A 19,812-nucleotide genomic window follows, 5' to 3' on the forward strand; every position below is an offset into this window, starting at 1 on the left:
AGTGGGTACTGGGAATCGAACACAGGTCTTTGGCAATCTTACCACTGTGCCAGCCCCTTGAATTAATTTTTAAAGTTTCAGACTTTGACTGCACACTTTTCCTTGTTTGGCTCTGCCAGACTGCAGGTGGTCATGCCCAGTGGGAAACACAGTGGAGCTCAGTAGATGCTTGTGCTGACCCACCTACCTCTCCTCCTAGTTTTCTAGCCCTCATCTCTCCAGAGTTTGATTAAGGCAGTAGAGAGAAACGCTGAAGAAAATTCTTACCTGACATATGCTGTCACAAACCAGTTCTAGGCCTCAGCAAATACCTATAGCGAGCTTTTCCTCCAGGGCCCCTTTCTGTTGCTCACAAATCTCCCTTTTCACAAATCTCACTGTGTAGCTCTGGTTGTCCTGGAACTCTCCATGCTGACCTTGAACTCACAGAGAACCCCCTTTTCTTGCTTTTTAAAAGATTTTCTAGGGCTGGAGAGATGGCTCAGTGGTTAAGAGCATTGCCTGCTCTTCCAAAGGTCCTGAGTTCAATTCCCAGCAACCACATGGTGGCTCACAACCATCTTTAATGAGGTCTGGTGCCCTCTTCTGGCCTGCAGACATACACACAGACAGAATATTGTATACATAATAAATTAATATTAAAAAAATAAAAGATTTTCTAGTGACAAGCAGGGTATCAATATTTTGTGTATTTGTCAGTTGTATCAACAATCTGCCCAAATATTTCCTCGTATCCTCCTGAACTTGGATTCAACTGAGGCTGTAACACAAAGTCCATTAACAGTTCTCCCCGAAGAGCTGACATCCAGATTTCTGTCCCTTTTCTCAAAGCAGGAAGGGCAATGATGAACTGCAAACTCGCTTGGCACACACACTCCCAAACATGACACTCAACCCTTGGCTCTTCTTCAGAGACCAAGGCTTGGAGAGCCAAGCCAGGACACACGTAAAGAATCGAGAGAGGGCGCTGACTGCCCAGGAGCTCTGAGAATAACACTGGTCCAAACTCTACTTCTATAGAAGCCTTATGTGGGTGACCATGAGTAACCATGTGCCGTAAAAAGAGGCCCCGAAACCCCTAAAGAATAACCGGAAACTGCCCACAGAAGCATGAGCTTCATTTCAAAAGGAAAAGGCAAAAAAACAGTAAAAAATATTAAGCATTTGCCTTCTGTAGGATGGTGATAATTAAACACAAAATAAAACAGTTCCCCCAGCAAGATCATTCAGGATTAGGTGAAAAGCAGAGAAGCGAGCACATGAACTCTAGACCGACAGCTGGGGAGCCTACATGGGACCCACCTAGACCCTCTGATGTGGGTGATAGTTGTGTAGCTTGATCTGTTTGTGGGACCCTTGGCAGCAGGACCAGGACCTGACCCTGGTGCATGAGGTGGCTTTTTGGAACCTATGAACCTATTTCCTATGAAGGGATGCCTTGCTCAGTCTTGATGCAGCAGGGAGGAGCTTGGTCCTGCCTCAACTTGATATGCCATGGCTTTGTTGACTCCCATGGGAGACCTTACTCTTTCTGAATGGAGATGGAGGAGTGGATTGGGGGGGATAGAAGGAGGTAGGAGAAGGAAATGGAAGGAGATGAGGGAGGGGAAACCATGGTTGGCTAGAGTTGAGAACTGTCTTCTGTCGGTAGGGGATATCATGAGTTAGGATAAGATACTCAGAAAACTTATACCTAGGACTGAACTCTCGGGACATATGCTAAAGATATGTGAACAGGATAGGATTATGTAGTTAAAAGTGTGTGGTCAGGGTTGGTGGTAGCACACACCATTAATCCCAGCACACAGGAGGCAGAGGCAAGTGGATCTCTGTGAGTTCGAGGTCAGCCTGGTCCACAAAGTGAGTTCCAGGACAGCCAGAGCTATACACAGAGAAACCCTGTCTTGAAAAGCCCACTTCCAAAAACCAACCAACCAAACAAACAAACCTTGTGTGAAAATGTGTGGTCAGGCCAACGCCAACATAGACTTTAGGGGGCAGAAAAGCAGAGCAGAGCTGAAGAAGGAGAGGGCAGGGAATGTGGGACCCACAGGCTGTGCTGTTGACAATGCTGCACGATGCTATTGCTCAGATTATGTTGTTGTCACCAGGGCCCCCACAGACTACAACACATCTCTCGACTCCTAAATAAGCAATTTATTTCTCCATTTATTTCTCCACAAACTTCTTGAAAACATTTTTTTCAAGTACATACAATTTCTTCTCAAAATCATTTTATGGAAGACAAATGCTCACCAGCAATGGCTTACATCCCATGCAGAAATTAATCTTTAAATCTCCTGGGTTGTTCCCCTCCTGCTCTGAATGCCTGAATACACCTCAGTTCTTAGATCAAAGAGGTCAGAAAGGGGAAGGCAAAACTTTGCGCTGTCCTATCCAGGCAGGACCCGCCTCCGTTTTCTTTCCTTTCTTCTTCTTTTCTGTCTGGTCCAGAAATTCTCCTTTGGTTTCTTCAGACTAAGTCTTCCAGCTCCCTCTTCCTTTGCTACTCAGGGCCAGCCAAACGTTCACCCTGGCACCCTGACTCTTCCAGATAAATCTGAAAACGGTGTCCGGGTGGGGATATGTTCCTGTGGGGTTCTGGGAAGGTTTATAGTTGCTTTGGGTAAGGGAGAGACAGGGCCCAAACTGAGGCCCTTAGGCCCTACCTTCTTCTCTGTTGCCCCTCTTCTCCTCTTCCACATTTGCTTGTCAGGATTACGATATGGAAGGAACCACAGGAGGCTTCGACTTGCTTTTTCTTGAAATGCTGTAACTCTGGCTGATATCTGGGGGCTGGTACCACTGTCCTTGCCTTTCCTGGGTACAGCTTTCTTGGGAAAGAAGAAACTGAAGCCCTGGAGTCGCTTTATGCTGGTGTCTGAAGATCCCAATCCCTTTTTACTGAGTTGCATAAATACAAGAAAGGAAGAGCAATGGCTGACAGATTTTCCTGAGGCGTCTGCTTTTTACAAGGCCCTCTTGCTTGTTTTGATGGCATTGGACTTCAGTGTCTTGCCAGATGTGATGAGGGCTCCAAAGCCATGCTTGTGGGAGAACGCATAGGCAGAACGTCGAAGGCCTGGGTGTTTTACTTTGGTCTTGACTGGGGGTGGCAGCGGATGTTTCAAGCAGAAATGAATCCTGTTCAAAACCTATATCCAGAGCACGGGGGACAAGGTTTTCAGAACGGAGGCCAAGACAGAGGGGATGGTAATTCCATCTGTGCAGGGTCCCACTTCTACTCACCTTGTCCACATTGACAGGCCAGAGGAGCAATTTGAGGAAGTTGTATCCAATCACAGGAATCATGCAGAGGACGGTGCTGAGCACAAGACACAGCCACATCTGTGGCTGGTTAAGGATGTTCCTAGCCACACCTGCAAACAGTGAACCCGGAAAGGAGAGGGTGAAGATAGAGTTAGGGGTGGGGAGAAATCAGCCAGGGCACAGCTCCATTCTCCAGGCCCAAGAAGGAAGGTACTGATTTCCAGACAGTCTAGGCCCTTGAGAAGTAGTATACATGCGAACAAAGTCATATGTTTTCCCTTTGCACAGCTACTCAGGGCAGTAGCTTTCCCTTCCTGGGAAACAGTTGCTTTGGGGGCTGATGCAATTCACATACCTTTGTCTCCCTCTAAAGGCAGGGCTGGACAGAGCAGGAGGAAGGGCGGGCTGTAAGAGCATCCTAGTGCATTCATGCAAAAATGAGTGGAAGGCACTGGGGCCAGCAAGAGAGTTGAGAGGTTAGCATACCTCCAAGCCTGACGACCTGAGTTCCATCCCTGGGCCCCACATAATAGAAGGTGAGAACCAACTCCTTCAAGTTGTTATTTCTCTCTGTCTCTCACATGCCCAATAAATACATAATGAATGTGATAAAATTTTAAAAAAGAATCAAAAGCTTTGGAGAAGAAAATGAGTCAGTGGTCTGCCAAGAGGCAGACAGCAAGTACACATGCACAGTCTTTGCACGCGATGAGAGCAGAGCAATGTAAGACAGTGAGGCAGTTTGCACTGGAGTTTCAAGTCATTCAATTGAAAATGAACAAACACACACACACAAAAACAAAGGCTAGAGAGATGGCTCAGTGGTTAGGAGTACTGGCTGCTCTTCCAGAGGACCTGGGTTCAATTCCCAGCACCCACATGGCAGCTCATGCCTGTCTGTAACTCCAGTTCCAAGGATCTGACAGCCTCACAAAGACACACATGCAGGCAAAACACACACCAATGCACATAAAATAAAAATTATAAATCATAAACAAACAAAACCCCCCAGAATTCTGCTAATAATTCTTGCCCTGTTGTTTCAAGAGAGACTTGTGAAGATCAAATAATCTAAGATATTTGAAAAAAAAAATGGAAATTCTAAAGTGAACTATTCTTTTTTTTTCTCTTTTTTTTATTGAGAAAATGAGAAAAAAAACAAGTTTCCACCTCCTCCCAGCCTCCCATTTCCCTCCCCCTCCTCCCACCCTTCTCCCTCTCCTCCCACCCTTCTCCCCCTTCCCCCACTCCTTTCCCCCTCCCTCTCCAGTCCAAAGAGCTGTCAGGGTTCCCTGCCCTGTGGTAAGTCCTAGGTCCTCCCCCCTCCGTCCATATCTAGGAAGGTGAACATCCAAACTGGGTAGGCTCCCACAAAGCCAGCACATTACGTAGGATCAAAACCCCTTGCCATTGTCCTTGGCACTGGACTGAGCTCCCAAGGTCCCAATGAGGAGCAGAAGGAGGGAGAACAAGAGCAAAGAAGTCGGGACCACGAGGGGTGCACCCACCCACTGAGACAGCGGAGCTGATGTATTGGGAGCTCACCAAGGCCAGCTGGACTGTGACTGAAAAAGCATGGGATAAAACTGGACTCTATGAACATAGCGAACAATAAAGTGAACTATTCTCTTACGAAGGCTTTGCACCCTTTGCAGCAGAGACTCTATCTATTCATACTCTAGCTAAGCACCAAGTATGTATCGCATAGTTTCTCAGTAAACATTAGATTAACATTTTATTAGGCCTCCCCCATGCCAAACACCTGCTGGTCAGGGTCTTACCTAGGAAGTGGAAGGTGCTGGGGAACATTAGATACAGGCCATCACTACACAGGAAGAGTAAGATGCAAAAGTAGAAACCCAGGCTACCCCAGATGAAGGCATGGCTTATCAGCGTCCAGAAGTTTGTCCTCAGGGCGATCTGAAAAGCACCGGCTCATGGGCAATGCTGAACAACTTGTCGGCCACTTGGATTGGCTAAGCCTGTAATGGAAGTCGCTCCCTGCCCTCTTTCCCTTTCCTGATGGACAGGCTCCCCACCCAGCCCCCTTGCCCCCAGTTCCGGGGGCCACACCTGCATTGTCACCACCCAGATCAAGGTGGACTGCACGATCAGGGAGAATGACTGGAAGTCGGAGATGTCCTTTCCATCGCTGCGCTCTGAGTTGAAGATGGTGCCCATGGGGACAAAGAACAGCACGAAGGAACTGTAGATGCCATGCACTAAACACTTCAGAAACTCCTTCTTGTTGAAATACAGGTTGTGCTGTCCTGGCTCATACAGCTCTGGGTAACACAGACTCCATGTTTCATTCACATCCTGGTAACATCAGAGGGGAAGGAGACCGTCAGCTTTCCCTCTCCTCAGAGCAGGGGTGTCTTGCCTCACTCAGTCTGCAGCCAGGATGCCCAGGCATTTCCTCAGGGAGTGCTTGGGAAGCAGAACCAGAGAACAGTGACCACAGTCCTCTCTAGGTAATGACCTGTAGTAGAAGAAAACTCAGAGACAGGAAGTTGGGAAGCACTTGGAGGCACTTAGGATTTGGGGGTGACAAAGGGGGCAGTTTGGCTCAGGGGCAGCTAGAAGGGAGGGCTGGAGTGTGGGAGAGGGGTGGAACGAGGGTATAGGTCCCCAGGTAGAAGTGTTCCTTTTGTTAAGTTTTTATGTCAAGTCAGTGGGCAGAGGCAGGAAAATCACTTAGAATTAGCAAGTCCTTTGGAAGCTGTTCTTCATCTATTGAGACTCTAACTACTGCCCAGAATGGAGGTTGGAGTAGAAGCCTCAGGGAGAAGAGGGATCAGACCCTCCCTACAGAGGGACTCTCTAAGAGGAGCAGAGCCAGTCCTGGCTGGTTCCCTGTGACATAAAATATCATGCCCACAGCCCCACAGCTGGCCTTTAGAACTCTCACTGGGGCCTTCCTGCAGCAGGTGGTCTCATCCTAGTACCTCTGAATAGGCTTTTCCTTTCTCAGTTCTTTGCTCTACCAAGTCTTGGCTTAATGGTTCTGTTCCTCTCATTAATTTTTGGAGGATTCCTTCCTCACCCTATGCCACTGTCCAGGGGATCAGCTACTTTCCCTGCTCTAGAAATTATTTTCTTCACATTTGACCTTGGAGAGCTCACTCTCGTTTCCCTCCTCATCTGTGAGTCCAGGGTTCCAGCCCTGTCTAAGAGTCCTGCTCCCGAGTCTTACCTTTTCAAAGAGACTCAAGCCGAGGACAGGGAGGGAAGTGTAAATCAGATTGTAGCAGGTGATGAACCAAGTATCATAAACTGTCTGGAAGAGTACCAAGGAGATTGTTTTTAGATTACTTTCTTCATAAAGCCCAGCTCTACCTCCCAGGTCCAATGCAACCCTCTCCTGGTCCCCTGCCTAGCATGACTGAAATCTAGGTAGAGTCCCAGTCTTTCTTTGATCTTACTCTAGAGCCCACATCTTAGACTGAGGCAAGGCCATGCTGAGCTTCCAAGGTTGACCTGTACTGTCCCTCTGGGTACAGAGAGGACACAGCTAGGCTTCCAGGGAAAGCTAGCCATGGTCCTGAACCTCTAGACCAGTGAAGCTTGAGGTTCCTTTCTTTATCTGCCTGGTGGCTTGTACTGGCTTCTGTGGCCCTGAGCATTTACTAACAGGACAATCATGCTTCTCCAATTGAGTGTTCCATCTGGAATCTAGGGAGGGCTGCTTTCCTCACTGTCCACAGGAGGTCAGACCACCCCCGCAGACCAGATTGGCCTGACTAGGATTGGGGTGAACCAGTCTACCCTGTCTGCTGACTGGTGTAGACATCTCCTGAGATAACCAGTCCTCACGTTGTTTTTCTTGGGATTCCTCAAGAGACTCCTGAAAGATTTCTCTTAGGACAAAGGGCTCTTCTTATAACATCACAACCTACATTTCCATGCCAGGTTGTGGTTTCATATTCAAATGTGAAATTAATTTACCAGAGGAACAATTTTGTGTATGTTGGGATCCCTGGGCAGCTGTAGTTCTAAGTACAAGAAAATATCATGACAGCCTGTCTGTCATGACCCAAGAAGCTCCTGGAGGCTTGCCCAATATTTAGTCTAAACTGCATGGATGATATATTTGGACTGTTGTCATTATTCATCTACAGACTTGAAATATAACCACTGCACAGTACCTTGGAAGGATGTAGAATGTAACTATTATACTTTATGATTCTGATGATTTAAAAATAAAGATGGCTCTTCCATATTATAATCACAAAATTAAAACCAGTATTTAAAAGTGGAGAAGTCCAGTTCCCGAGGATCTGAAACCCTCTTCTGGCCTTTGAGGATACCAGGCATGCGTACACATACATACATGTAGGCAAGACATTCAAACATATAAAATAAAAAAATCTAAAAATAGTAAAAGTAGAGAATTGTTAAGATATTATGGACAACAAAAACAAAAATATGACTTTGGATGCTAAGAGAAATCCAGATCCTCCAATTTTTCTTGATTTTTTATGTTGAGAACTCTAGTATCAGTGTAGCTCCTGGGAGAGTTCTGAAGGTAGCAGTCATGATGTGGGAATGTAAGGCTAATGTAGGTTTGGACAGCGGGATTAATACAGGATGAGGACAGGAATACTACATACACTGAGAAGGAAAACGGTGCCTTCTCTTACCTGTGCGGAGAACCCGTTGAAGAAGGCATACCAGAAGTGCACCAGTGTAAAGGCAAAGTTTTTGTAAAAGAAGTAGCTGAGAAACTTGCACATACGATTGTACGACCAGCGGCCATGGACCAAGAGGAGGCGCTGAAGGTAGCGGAACTGGCAGAAGGAAAAGTCACTGTTGAGCATGGCCTGCATCCCTTCATGGCCGCTGATGCCAACCCCAATATTGGCAGCTGCAATGAAACCCCAGAGATTCCTAAGACAGGAAGACTGTTTGCTGGGTTCTTACCCTGGGAAGTGAAAAGGGAGCGTAGAGATACAAGCCTTTTATTTTACATTTGGGACGACTGTTAGACCCAGTTAAAAATGGCACCTTCACAGTAGAATCTTTTTTGACTGATCGCCCTTTCTCCACATGCTGGGAAGCCCCTTCTCTGCACTCTGTTTTGGGTGCTGTCATTTAAGATTGCTTGGTGGAGCCAGCACTAGAAGGTTGTCCTCTGTCCCGTGCCAGCCACCTGAATTCTTTCTTACTAATCAGATAGTTGTGATTTAAATCCCTTGTTATCCACAGAAGCTACTTAAATGAATTAAGAATACAGGGTGAATGCCAATCTAACACAATATTTAATCACCCACATTTATCCAAGGGGCAAAATCCCAGCTGTTCAGAGGGATAGGCAATGTATATACTTTATTAGTGAGAAATAAACTCTCTGGGGGGACTTAAAGTGAATTTTGCTAGATAAAGCAAGATTGTATTTGATAGACCATAAGACACCAAATTTCCTAAAAGTTTTAATTACTCTCACAATTCACTGTTCTGGTCTTTTTCACTGATTTTCTCATGCATATAGCTACATTATTGCTCAATAGGGTTAACTGAAATGTCTTTTTTCTCATTCATTCATTCATTCATTCATCCTCGAGACAGGGTTTCTCTGTGTAGTCCTGGTTGCACTGGAACTCGCTCTGCAGACCAGGCTGGTCCCCAACTCAGAGATCCACCTGCCTCTGCTCCTGAGTGCTGGTTAAAGGCGTGCACCACTATGCTCAGCCAGGACAACTGAAGTTTCTGAGTCTCAATGCTGAAGCAAGAACACTTTCTAGAACTGAAGTAGAGGCTGGACTATCTGGTGGTGCTTCCTGTATGACATTTTGTTTATACCTCACAGATCAACACGTTTCTGAACACATACGTGGAATTCAAACAGGAAAATTTCAGCTCTTTGCTTCTACTGGTATGAAGTTCAGTAAATCACCTACTCCCCTCCAGCCAGGGGAGCCCCCGCAGGTTCTAGGGAGCACAACCTTGAGCCCACAGACTTCAACAGAAAGAAAGAGCCTGACTCCTGCATAGGGGATCTTTCTGTGGAGCTGATGCCATCTCAGACAGATGGCACAGTAGCTACACAGCCTGCTGTGATGCAAGGGTGGGGATGCATGTGTTCCTGTGGGGTTACCGTCACTGCATCAGCGAGCGAGTCTGACCCGGTGCATGCCTGTGGACGTGGACTGTGAGGGCTCCAGGACACGGGGTGTGAGTGGGCTGTGCATGCCTGTGGACGTGGACTGTGAGGGCTCCAGGACACGGGGTGTGAGTGGGCTGTGCATGCCTGTGGACGTGGACTGTGAGGGCTCCAGGACACGGGGTGTGAGTGGGCTGTGCATGCCTGTGGACGTGGACTGTGAGGGCTCCAGGACACGGGGTGTGAGTGGGCTGTGCATGCCTGTGGACGTGGACTGTGAGGGCTCCAGGACACGGGGTGTGAGTGGGCTGTGCATGCCTGTGGACGTGGACTGTGAGGGCTCCAGGACACGGGGTGTGAGTGGGCTGTGCATGCCTGTGGACGTGGACTGTGAGAGCTCCAGGACACGGGGTGTGAGTGGGCTGTGCATGCCTGTGGACGTGGACTGTGAGGGCTCCAGTGCACGGGGTGTGAGTGGGCTGTGTATGCCTGTGGACGTGGACTGTGAGAGCTCCAGGACACGGGGTGTGAGTGGGGTTGCACACATCAGTCACACACTTTATACGTCAGGTGGGAGCCAGAGTCAGTGAATCGACAGCACAATACCATTTAGACCAGTTTTGCCCATGGAGGAAGGGAGGGATAAGCCACGGGTGGGGACTACTGCCCACCTCCCCTCACATGCCTTTGATCATGCCGATGTCATTGGCCCCATCCCCGATGGCCAGTGTCACCACCTTCTTGTACCTCTTCACCAGGTCTACCACTTGGGCCTTCTGCAGGGGTGTCATCCGGCAGCAGACCACCCCCTTGCACATGCATGCCGTCCGCAGCAGCTCCAACTCCATGTTCCCTTCTAGAGCATAGGCCTGTAGTGCCAAGACACACTTACTCAAGGTGTTACCCCACAGTCTCTCGGGTGGACCTTCCCTTTGTCCTCTCCTTCCTAGGGCAAGCCTAGCTCCTCAGAAGGTGTGCTACCCCTGACAGGGCCTACTTCTTGAGTTTGTTCTAGACGTGAGTTATTCCCTCACATCTGGTTTGGCCTCCAGTGGGAAACCATTTATGGCCTCTCATTGGATCATTAGGCCAAGTGAATTTGAAGGGTCCTGTTCTGCTTGTTTTCCCCTTTACCCCAAGCAGCAAGCCATGTTAGTAGGGAAAATTTGAATAAAGAATAAAGAAGACTTTTCTTCTTCTCTTTGGCTTCACTTTCTTAGTATACGCTTGTCTAGAGTAGCCTGGGGAAAGATGTCTTTCAGGGACCGATACCCCAGGGAGGGGAATAGAGAAGGTTTAGTTTCCTGGAGCTGGGTGGGCCTGGGGTAGAGGACTCAGAATAAAGGAGCAGAGAGGTAGATCTGTGTTGCCCACCAGACTGCAGCCATTGATGACCAAGCCAAAGCTGCCGTTGGGCATCTCGTCAAGCATTCTGAAAGGTATTTTGGTATTCCTGGCAAGACAAATGTTTATAGGATCTGACTCCAGGAGAGACTCAGGTTTCATCTTGTTCCTTGCAGCCCTGGAAACCAAAAAACCGTGGTCAGAGTCTCATCTGAAGCCATACAGCGTAGGAAGAAAACATGTCCAAGGTAAAGTGGACAAGGCAGGTCCCAGGTCTCTGCAGAACAGCAGACAGTCTTACACTCACTGTCTCCGAGGCCTTTGCTGCTGCCTTCCCATTTCCCCACCCACACTCTAGGTCCTGTAGGCCAAATACTTCTTTATAAAAGTATATCAGCTATTTGGAGCGTTTGTTTGTTTCCCTTTCCTCATTTCTTCTCTGCGCCTTCTATGGAGGGGGCCACATCTGGGGTCAGGACTCAGGCTGCCTTCTCACGTGTACCTGAGTTCTTGCAGAACCGTTTCCCTGTCTGTGCCTTCCACCACGAACACCCCATCCATTTCATCCTTGAATATCCTACAGGAGTAGGCAATGTTCACAGCAGTCTCTGTGGAAAAGGGAACATGGTTTCATTTTGACTGGTCCTTACAAAGTCTTTAGGGCAAGCTACTTGGACAGGGGTAGCAGGCTCAGAGCCCATCCGTCCATGTTTGCTCTGGATCCATTAAAATAAAATTTGTTTTTCATGAGCCAGGGGAGACTGTAGCCTAACAGTAACAGGTGAGTTTCTACTTGGCATTGCCTTTGGGCTTGTTTATGAGTAGCCAGGATCATCCAGACTTAGTCTTCTCTAAAAGGCCTTTCCTTATTGGTGAGTGTGTATGTGTGTGCCTCAGCACACATGTAGAGGTTGGAGGACAACTCATAGGAGTCATATGGGTTCCAGGGATTGATGTCAGGAAGTCACAGTCCTAGTGGCAAGCTCCTTCCCCCTCTGGGTCATCTTGCTTGCCTGTGGATGTGTTTTGTTGAAAGTACTGTTCCAATTTCTATGCTAAATATTATGAGGATAGAGACATGCTCAACTTGCATCATTTCTTTTATATTAAGAAACCTCATATTTGTAATAAATTAATACTTAAGAAAAAATAAAAAGAAAATTAATGCCCAAGTACAATGAGAATGCAGATGAAAGATGCATTTTTTTCCAGAAATTTCTTACTGGAAATTCTTGAAGGATTCATAGGACTGTTAGGAGAAGCAAAGCTACCTTAAGTAGGACAACAACCCAAACCCAGGAGTAAGAACTGAGCTTAGGGGGACACATGAAAATAAAGGTCACAACAGGGGAGATAAAGACATGTGAGTAGCAACAGACCACCTAGGTCCTGGAAGGCCAAAGGGATGCTTACTTCATGAAGTCACTGCAGGTCCCTGGGCAGAGGCGTAATATGAAGTTAGTTTATGTGAAGACAGTTAAGTTGATGGTTGCATGAAGATGACGCTGAAGTTAGTAAGGACAAGAGCAGAGAGAGCGGACAGACGGCAGGGAAGGAGGGTGGCAGCAGTCGGGGTTTTCAGAGGGAAGCTGGGAGGTGGTAAGAAAACAGATCTCGGGACAACAGAAAGGGCTGTTAAAGACAACACTATAAAGTGCTTAAGTTGTCCATTCCTTCCTGATGGGTCATGTCACCAGTGACCACCAATCCAAAGTAAACGACAAATCACATACAAACGTGGACAGGAAGCCAGGTAACCGGCAAGCTTCCATCAAACGAAGAAGGGAAACATGGTTGACCGGGCAGAAAGGGGCTTGTCCAGGCCAGTCATCTCCTTTACCTTGTTTATCTCCAGTTAGAACCCACACCTTAATTTTGGCTTTGGTCAGGGTGCAGATAGTCTCAGGTACTCCACTTTGAAGCTTGTCCTCTATGGCTGTGGCCCCTAGTAACTTCAGATAGGAGACACTGGTGAGTGAGGCCCAGGATGAGAGAGCTAGTGCAGCCTGAAGACTGCGTGCGCACCTCAACACTCTGAGCCGACTCTCCTGCTGGGAGGGTCCCAGAGGGAAAAGGCAGCACGCCATGCCTCTGCCACACACAGCTGTTGTCTCTCTGTGCAGCCCTGTCTTAGAACTCACTCTGTAGACCAGGCTGGCCACAGACTCACAGAGATCTGCCGGCCTCTGCCCAGGATTAAAGGTGTGCCACCACACCTGGAACATGCAGCGTATTTTTATATTTTATTTTATTTTTATTCATTTTACATACCAACTGCAGTTACCCCTCCCCCTCCTCAGAAAGGGTAAGGCCTCTTAACATGCAGGGTTTTTATTTATTTATTTATTTATTTTTTTCATGCAGTTTTTTTTTTTAACCACACACCGAAATCAAATTTAGAGACATAGCGTTAGAAACTGGAGACAGAAGAGCCTGTCCAAGTCCTATGTGAAGCTACGTGCTCACACCAAGCCTTCACTTCTCGTATCAGAGCGGGTTTGACTCCTCTGAGAGCACCCGAGGCTTTCATGACATCCCACCTCACTGGGTCAGGAGAATCTTGTCTAACACTAAGCCTTCTGTTTATAGTATCCTAAGGTGCTGACACCGGGCGGGTGTGAGCCCTACAACCAAACTGAGGAGCAGGGAGAAGGGTAAACTAAGGCAGGGGGAAGGGAAGCTGAGGTCTCTACCGTTTGCTTTTTTTGTTTTGGCTGTTAGTAATTTCTCTTTTTCTAGTAGAGCCAGCCTGGTCAGTCTGGGGGAAGGGAACCCTGATAGCTCTATGGGCTGACAAGGGAGGGGAACTTGATTGGGGGAGGGGGAGGGAAATGGGAGGCGGTGGCGGGGAAGAGACAGAAATCTTTAATAAATAAATAAACGGGAAAAAATTGCCTATTAAAAGCATAGCTCAGATAGGACGCTTGGTAACAAGCAGATAAAACTAGTTTACTAGACAAAAACTAGGGCATTGGTCTAGTATAAGGGGTAACCCAAATTTACAACTGGGGAACTCCTGTGTCTCTTATTTTTGGCATATTCTTTTGTTTCTTCTGAGACAGAAATAAAAATATCTGCCTAGCCAAAAAAAAAAAAAGAAGAAGAAGAAGCAAACACACACTTTTCAGGGTCCTCTTAACGTCTCTCTTTCTTACGCCTACAATCCAACCCATGTCCAAATCCTATTGGCAAAGTGCGTGCGGCCCTGTGGTGACCACCTTCTCAGCAGCTGCTCTACAGAGTGGTGGCTTGAGAGGCTGTCACATGACTTCTCTGCTCCAACCCTCTTGTGGCTTCCTTCTGTATCAGGTGTTACCCTGGCCAGGGAGGACTCTCACCTTCTGCCCCCTCACTCATCCCATTCCAGCTGATCTGCTCCTTAACAAGTCAAGCCTGTCCTTGCTGGGGTCTTTCCTATTGCCTGCACAGTGTGTGACAAGCTGGTCTGCACAGCGAGAGAGTGCTTCTCTCTCTGACATCATTTCATTTTTCCTGTAATATTTTCACCACTAACATACTATATATATATATATATATAGTACTTCCTTTTGCCTGTTTTCTCTACTGTTACATAGACCACATATGTGGCTCATAGGCACATGTTGAATGCATGAGTAAATTATTTTTGTCTTGACTATGACATCAATTCATTCTGAATTACCAAATCTGTATATTATTCAGATCTTTTTCTTCTGGATCAATGCCTATTCCTTCCCTTTCTTCCTTCTTCATCCCTTTCTTTATTTTGAAACAGAATCTTCATTTTGCTATGTAGTTGAGGATGAGCCTGAGGTTCCAATTCTCCTGTCTCCACCTCCTCAGTGCTGCAATTACAGGCTCGTGTTCCCATACCCAGCTTTATGTCACACTGAGGATGGAGCCCAGGGCTCTGTGCATGCTAGGCCAGCACATTACCAACTGAGCTACATTCCTGGCCCCAGATCGTGTGGTTTCACTCAGCAATTCTGAGGGCTAAAGAGAAGGACTTAAAACAAAACTGTAGCCAGAACAATTTTTCATAATGGATTTAGAAGATTCTGGGCCTGTTTAAGCAACATGAATCCTTGTACTTAGTTTCTCAGGGACAAAATTTTGTGAGCTTGCCCATCTTCCTCCCAGAGAAAGCCTCACGTGTGGATTCTGTGGAGGTCGCTCCGAACCCTTCTCAGTCTACTAGCTGCCATTCCCACCTTCCCTCAGTCGGTCTCGAGCTTCTTTATACTCACCATCAAGTCTCTTTCAGCCTCTTCATAGACCAGATTTAATTTTCTTTCCCGATCCTCTAAATTCAAGCAGGCTTCACTGTGCTTTTTAATCCATGTCTGGAAAAATGTATTATCCAGCTCTCGGTAAGCTACCATGAGGGTGCGAAGGCCTTCACTGGCAAAATCCTGGAAGATACATGTGTGTGCCAGGTCTGAGCTGGGTAAGGCTGAGAAAAGAGACTGGAAGACTGACCATAGGGCCAATCTGCCTGGACAATAGAACATCCTGGGGCTAGTCTAGTACTTTCTAAGAAAAGTGTTCCAGGAAGCCAGGTGAGGTGATCATGTATGTAATCCTAGCATTTGAAGACCGAGATAGAAAGATCTTAAGCTCAGGCTGGCCTAGGCGACATCTGGATTTCCTTCTAACATCTGGATAATAATATACTCCTCACAGAGAGGATAATGATGATGGTGGCATGAAAATGGAGAGAATAATAAACTAAGAGGGAGTTGTTATAAAATAATGTTACTTTAAAAGGTTATCATTTTTAGCAAATCTACATTCAATTTTCCCCTAATCCTTTCTCCATCGGGCACTCAATGAACAACTTAGATAGCACATGTGTAGTCTGTCTGCATCTTAGTGCTCAGCTGAACCGCTATAGACAACTGTGCTAACGAGAGCCCAGCAGGTATGTTTTTGCACGAGTTAGTTCTTCCTCAGACACAGATATGTCTGAAGTAGACATAGGGAGCCATGTTGCTGGAGTATAGCTTGATCATAAGGAAGCCTGGGTGAGAATGTGTGTGGTTTAGAGCAGAGTTCACATATCTGAGGGCAGGTTAGAAACACCCTGATTCTACATGCTCACTGCTAGAGTAAAGTGAGTGAGAATTCACTGGCAGGATAAGATCAGAGAAAACACAAATTTGTTCTGATTCCTTGTTTAACTTCCAGGCGTAAACAATGTAAGGCAATATCCACAGGGAATGCTAAATCTTAAGTGTTTGTCCTGTAGGGCAAATGTGATAATGGCAGAACCTAAGAGGATAATACACCATCGGATGCATTAATCCGTTGGACAAATCACTCTGCGGAATATGCTACCATCTCTCATCTTAATTGTGCATTTTCTTTTCTCTTAGCATGGGCAAACCATGTCCTGGTGCCCAAGTCGTCCCTGCCACCTATTTTTCTGTGGCCTGTTTGCTGATTCCTGTTCCAGTGGGCCTGGGGCTTCTGTGCGCTCGAGTCTGTCTCTCACAGGTCTGCCATCAGTGTTCAGTGTAGCTGAGTCACATGATAAGTGACCGTTAAGACTGGCATCAGGAAACATGCCCAGAGGTCTGAGAAGGTTTTATGACAGTTCTTTGAAGCCAGGATGGGGAAATGGTCTCTGCGAAGTAGTCTAGGTAAGAGAACAGGCCATGAGAAAATACTGAGGCCTGAATAAGAATAAGATGGAAGGGCTGTTTGTGTAGGACACAAACTCACTTCTTAAAACTTGAGATACGGGCTGGCAAGATGGCTTAGTGGGTAAAGACACTTTCTACAAGGCTAACAACCTGCGTTAGGACCCAGGGCCCAACTCAGCAAACTGTCCTCTGACTTCTACACTGTGCCATGGTACTCGTTCACCCACACACATATGCAGATTAAAAGCTTGATATATAATCCACATATTGTAAAATTCACCATTTTAAAACACACAGTTTAGTTTATAGTTCACCAAGTTTGTAGAATGCTCACCATTATCTAACACTAGAACACATCCATAAATCTCCAGAGAAACACAAGTCCATTAGCATCATTGTGAACTCCTTTCCTCCCTGACCCTGGCCACTAACTTACCTCCTCTGTTCTGTATACAAAGACACCTGTTTCTTTATTTACTGTGACGCACACACACATGTGTGTGTGTGTCTGTGTGTGTGAGTGTGAGTGGCTGCGTGTGTGTGTGCGTAAATCACGGACAACTTGCGGAAGTTGGTTCTCTCCTTCCACATGTGGGTCCTGACTCAGTGTATCAGGCTTTATCACTGAGCCTACCCAGAATTTACTCTTTCTCTGTACATTTGCACACTGAGTCATGAAATACTACCTTTGGACTTTCTTCAGGTAGCATGCTTTCAAGGCTCATCTGTAGCTGCATGGACACCATTCTCTTTTATTGTCAAACTTGGCTTTGTAGGGGAAAAAAGCACATTTTATTTATTCCTTTATCTGTTGACGGACATTCGGATTACTTCAGCCATTTTGTAGCCATGAATAATCAACCGTAAGCATTCATGTATTTTTTTTTCCTGTGGACATGTTTTTGTTTCTCTGAAAATAGAACTAGAATGGAATTTCTGGGCCACATGATAACTCTATGCTTAATTTTTTGTGGAAATGCAAGACTGTTTTCCCAAACGCTCATGCCATTTTACCTTTTTATCAGCAGTATATGAGGACTATATTTTCTTACATCTAGATGACATTTATTATAGTCTGGTTATCTGGTTTAAACTATCCTGGTGTACAGAAAGGCAGTATTTCATGTTTTTTTTTAATTTGTATTTTCTAATAACTAATGATGTCAACCATCTTTTCATGCGTTTATTGGATATTTGTTCTCTGACTTCTGTCTACGTGTTACTACTTAGTAAAACAGTATTTTCTACAATCTATTTTATGAAATACTTTACTGGTTTGTTCATCCCTCTCCATCCTGTCTTTTGTCCTTTCCTTATACTGTCAGCCTCTTATATTTACAGGTTGAGTGTTAGAAGCCTCAGAGTTCTTTGATCTGCTTTCTCATTCTTGTGACAGCAAGCAGAGGCCACTCTCTTTTTTGTATGATGTATTCCAAGTGCTGGTAGGCAGGAGTAGAACGAGAAAGGAAGAGGGAAGGTCCCTCGAGGATTTGATGACAGAGAGTCACTCAAACAGCCTACTGCTTGCTTTCTGATCCTTACCATAACATATCAGGTCTTGTAGAGTAAGGCCTCCATACTAGCAGACCATATTCTGAAGCAAATACCAGGTCTAGAGGCCCTCTGGAGGCAAGGATCCCAGAACTACTCTGATCACTGTATATGATCCTAAGGACATGATCCTCGTTATACCTCCAGGGTCTTGTCCCACACAATTCTTTGACATGAAAGTTGGAATTATGGTCAGTGAGAATACAGCAGAATAAAATAGTTTTAGTTTTTTTTTTTTGGTCAACCAAAGAAAACTGATGCCAACACATGCTCGTATAGAGACACCCTAGCACAGGGATGCATTACCGGTCGTGTGAGAAGCTGCAGAGACCCACACCCACGTCCATGGGCTTCCACTTAAACACTTACGTCCAAATGATCCATGGTCACCTCACTAAGGGATGCACAGGACGGATGGAGCAGCTCATAGATGATGGTGTCTGCTCCCTTGCAGAACAACATGACCCGATCTTCAGGTGTCCGAACTAAAGATGAGCAAATTAAGCAAAATAACCACATAGGCCTACTATTTGGGAATTTGTCTGGGTTCACTGAGGGGCATAAGGGGCTGTTCCCTGTAACACTCACTTCTGCTGCCTTTGGAGGCTAAGAACACAATGGCGTGGTCACACAGGATAGATCCTGTAGGAAGGGCCAGATAGTGACAGAGAAACTTTCCGAAAGAAGCCTTCTGTGGCCTCACTATCCCCCGTGGAAGAGTGTGGTGCAGATTGTTATTTAGTTGTGAGGCAGGATCTCACAATTATCTGAGGCTGGAGCTTGTAACTTGCCCCCAAATATTTTAAAATATTTTTGATCTATAGTTACTGAATCTGTAACTCCACGGGCAAGGAGGACTACTATGCTATTGGCTCCCATTCTTAGGCCATGTTCAGGCTTTATGGATTAACTTATGTCCTCATCTTAGCTGTGAGCGTATTGGTAAGTCACCATCAGACATACTAAAGAAAGGACTTAGCACTCAGTAGTAAGCCCCTATTGATACCTAAGAGACAATTAAAGGAGACAAGAGAGAAAGGGCGTATGTTTGAGAAGTCACATGAGGGGGAAAGGATTTATGTGTAGATGAAACACAAAGCCCACGTGCAAATGTGCTCAAAGGACAGAGAGGCTGACGCTGAGGCGCACCCACCAACAAAGGACAGAGAGGCTGACGCCGCGGCGCACCCACCAACAACAGACATCCTCTTGCGCTCATTGCTGAAGTCCAAAATAGCCAGCAGCTGGTAAACTCGGATTTTCCCCATTTCGATCACTGTGATTGTCTCAGATGTGCGGGAACTGAACACAAAGCCAAAGTTCCTAGAAGCAGTGACCAGGGCACCTTCATCTGGTGACTGGGCCTGGTATACCAGCTCACCTGACAACAAACAAAAAGGCAACAGAGCCTACAGAGATGAGCAACTTAAGTCCACCCAGAAGTGAAACCATATTTCACGTGGTCCAGAAGGACATATAGTTCTTCAAACCTTCCTTACATGACTAGACCAAAAGGTTAAGAACACTGGCTGCTCTTCAAAAAGACCATGGTTCTATCCCCAGCACTCACACGGTGGCTCACAACCATCTGTAATACTAGTCCCAGGGGATCTGACACCCTCTCCTGGCCACTTTAGGTACCAGGCATGTACATGGTACACATACATACAGGAAAAAATCCATACATATAAAAATAAATCTTAAGCTGGGCATAGTGGTGCAAACTTTTAATTCTAGCATACAGGAGACAAACACAGGAGTATCTCTGTGAGTTTGAAGCCAGCCTGGTCTATATAATGAATTCCAATGTAGTATCTAGGACTACATAGAGAAACCTTGCCTCAAAGAAAAGGACCCAAATTCGATTTCCAGCACCCATATGGTTGGTCACAACCAACTCCATTCCAGTCCCAGGGGATC

General features: G+C 46.2%; 1 protein-coding gene across 1 annotated transcript in view; it reads right to left on the reverse strand.

The window, feature by feature from the left end:
* Positions 1 to 2,228: 2,228 nt before the first annotated feature.
* Positions 2,229 to 19,812, reverse strand: part of LOC142847373 (phospholipid-transporting ATPase FetA) — a 75,238-nt gene continuing 57,654 nt past the window's right edge. Inside the window, exons 16-28 of the mRNA XM_075968079.1 lie at positions 19,085 to 19,273; positions 18,262 to 18,377; positions 14,944 to 15,108; positions 12,558 to 12,669; positions 11,220 to 11,325; positions 10,748 to 10,895; positions 10,059 to 10,242; positions 7,914 to 8,137; positions 6,467 to 6,550; positions 5,344 to 5,589; positions 5,052 to 5,190; positions 3,250 to 3,380; positions 2,229 to 3,155 (exon numbers count right to left, since the gene is read on the reverse strand). Coding sequence (XP_075824194.1) covers positions 2,970 to 3,155; positions 3,250 to 3,380; positions 5,052 to 5,190; positions 5,344 to 5,589; positions 6,467 to 6,550; positions 7,914 to 8,137; positions 10,059 to 10,242; positions 10,748 to 10,895; positions 11,220 to 11,325; positions 12,558 to 12,669; positions 14,944 to 15,108; positions 18,262 to 18,377; positions 19,085 to 19,273 — 2,030 coding nt within the window. The 3' untranslated portion in view covers positions 2,229 to 2,969. The remainder of the gene's footprint in view (positions 3,156 to 3,249; positions 3,381 to 5,051; positions 5,191 to 5,343; positions 5,590 to 6,466; positions 6,551 to 7,913; positions 8,138 to 10,058; positions 10,243 to 10,747; positions 10,896 to 11,219; positions 11,326 to 12,557; positions 12,670 to 14,943; positions 15,109 to 18,261; positions 18,378 to 19,084; positions 19,274 to 19,812) is intronic.

The sequence above is a fragment of the Microtus pennsylvanicus genome, chromosome 3, assembly GCF_037038515.1.
Source record: "Microtus pennsylvanicus isolate mMicPen1 chromosome 3, mMicPen1.hap1, whole genome shotgun sequence".
NCBI lineage: Eukaryota > Metazoa > Chordata > Mammalia > Rodentia > Cricetidae > Microtus > Microtus pennsylvanicus.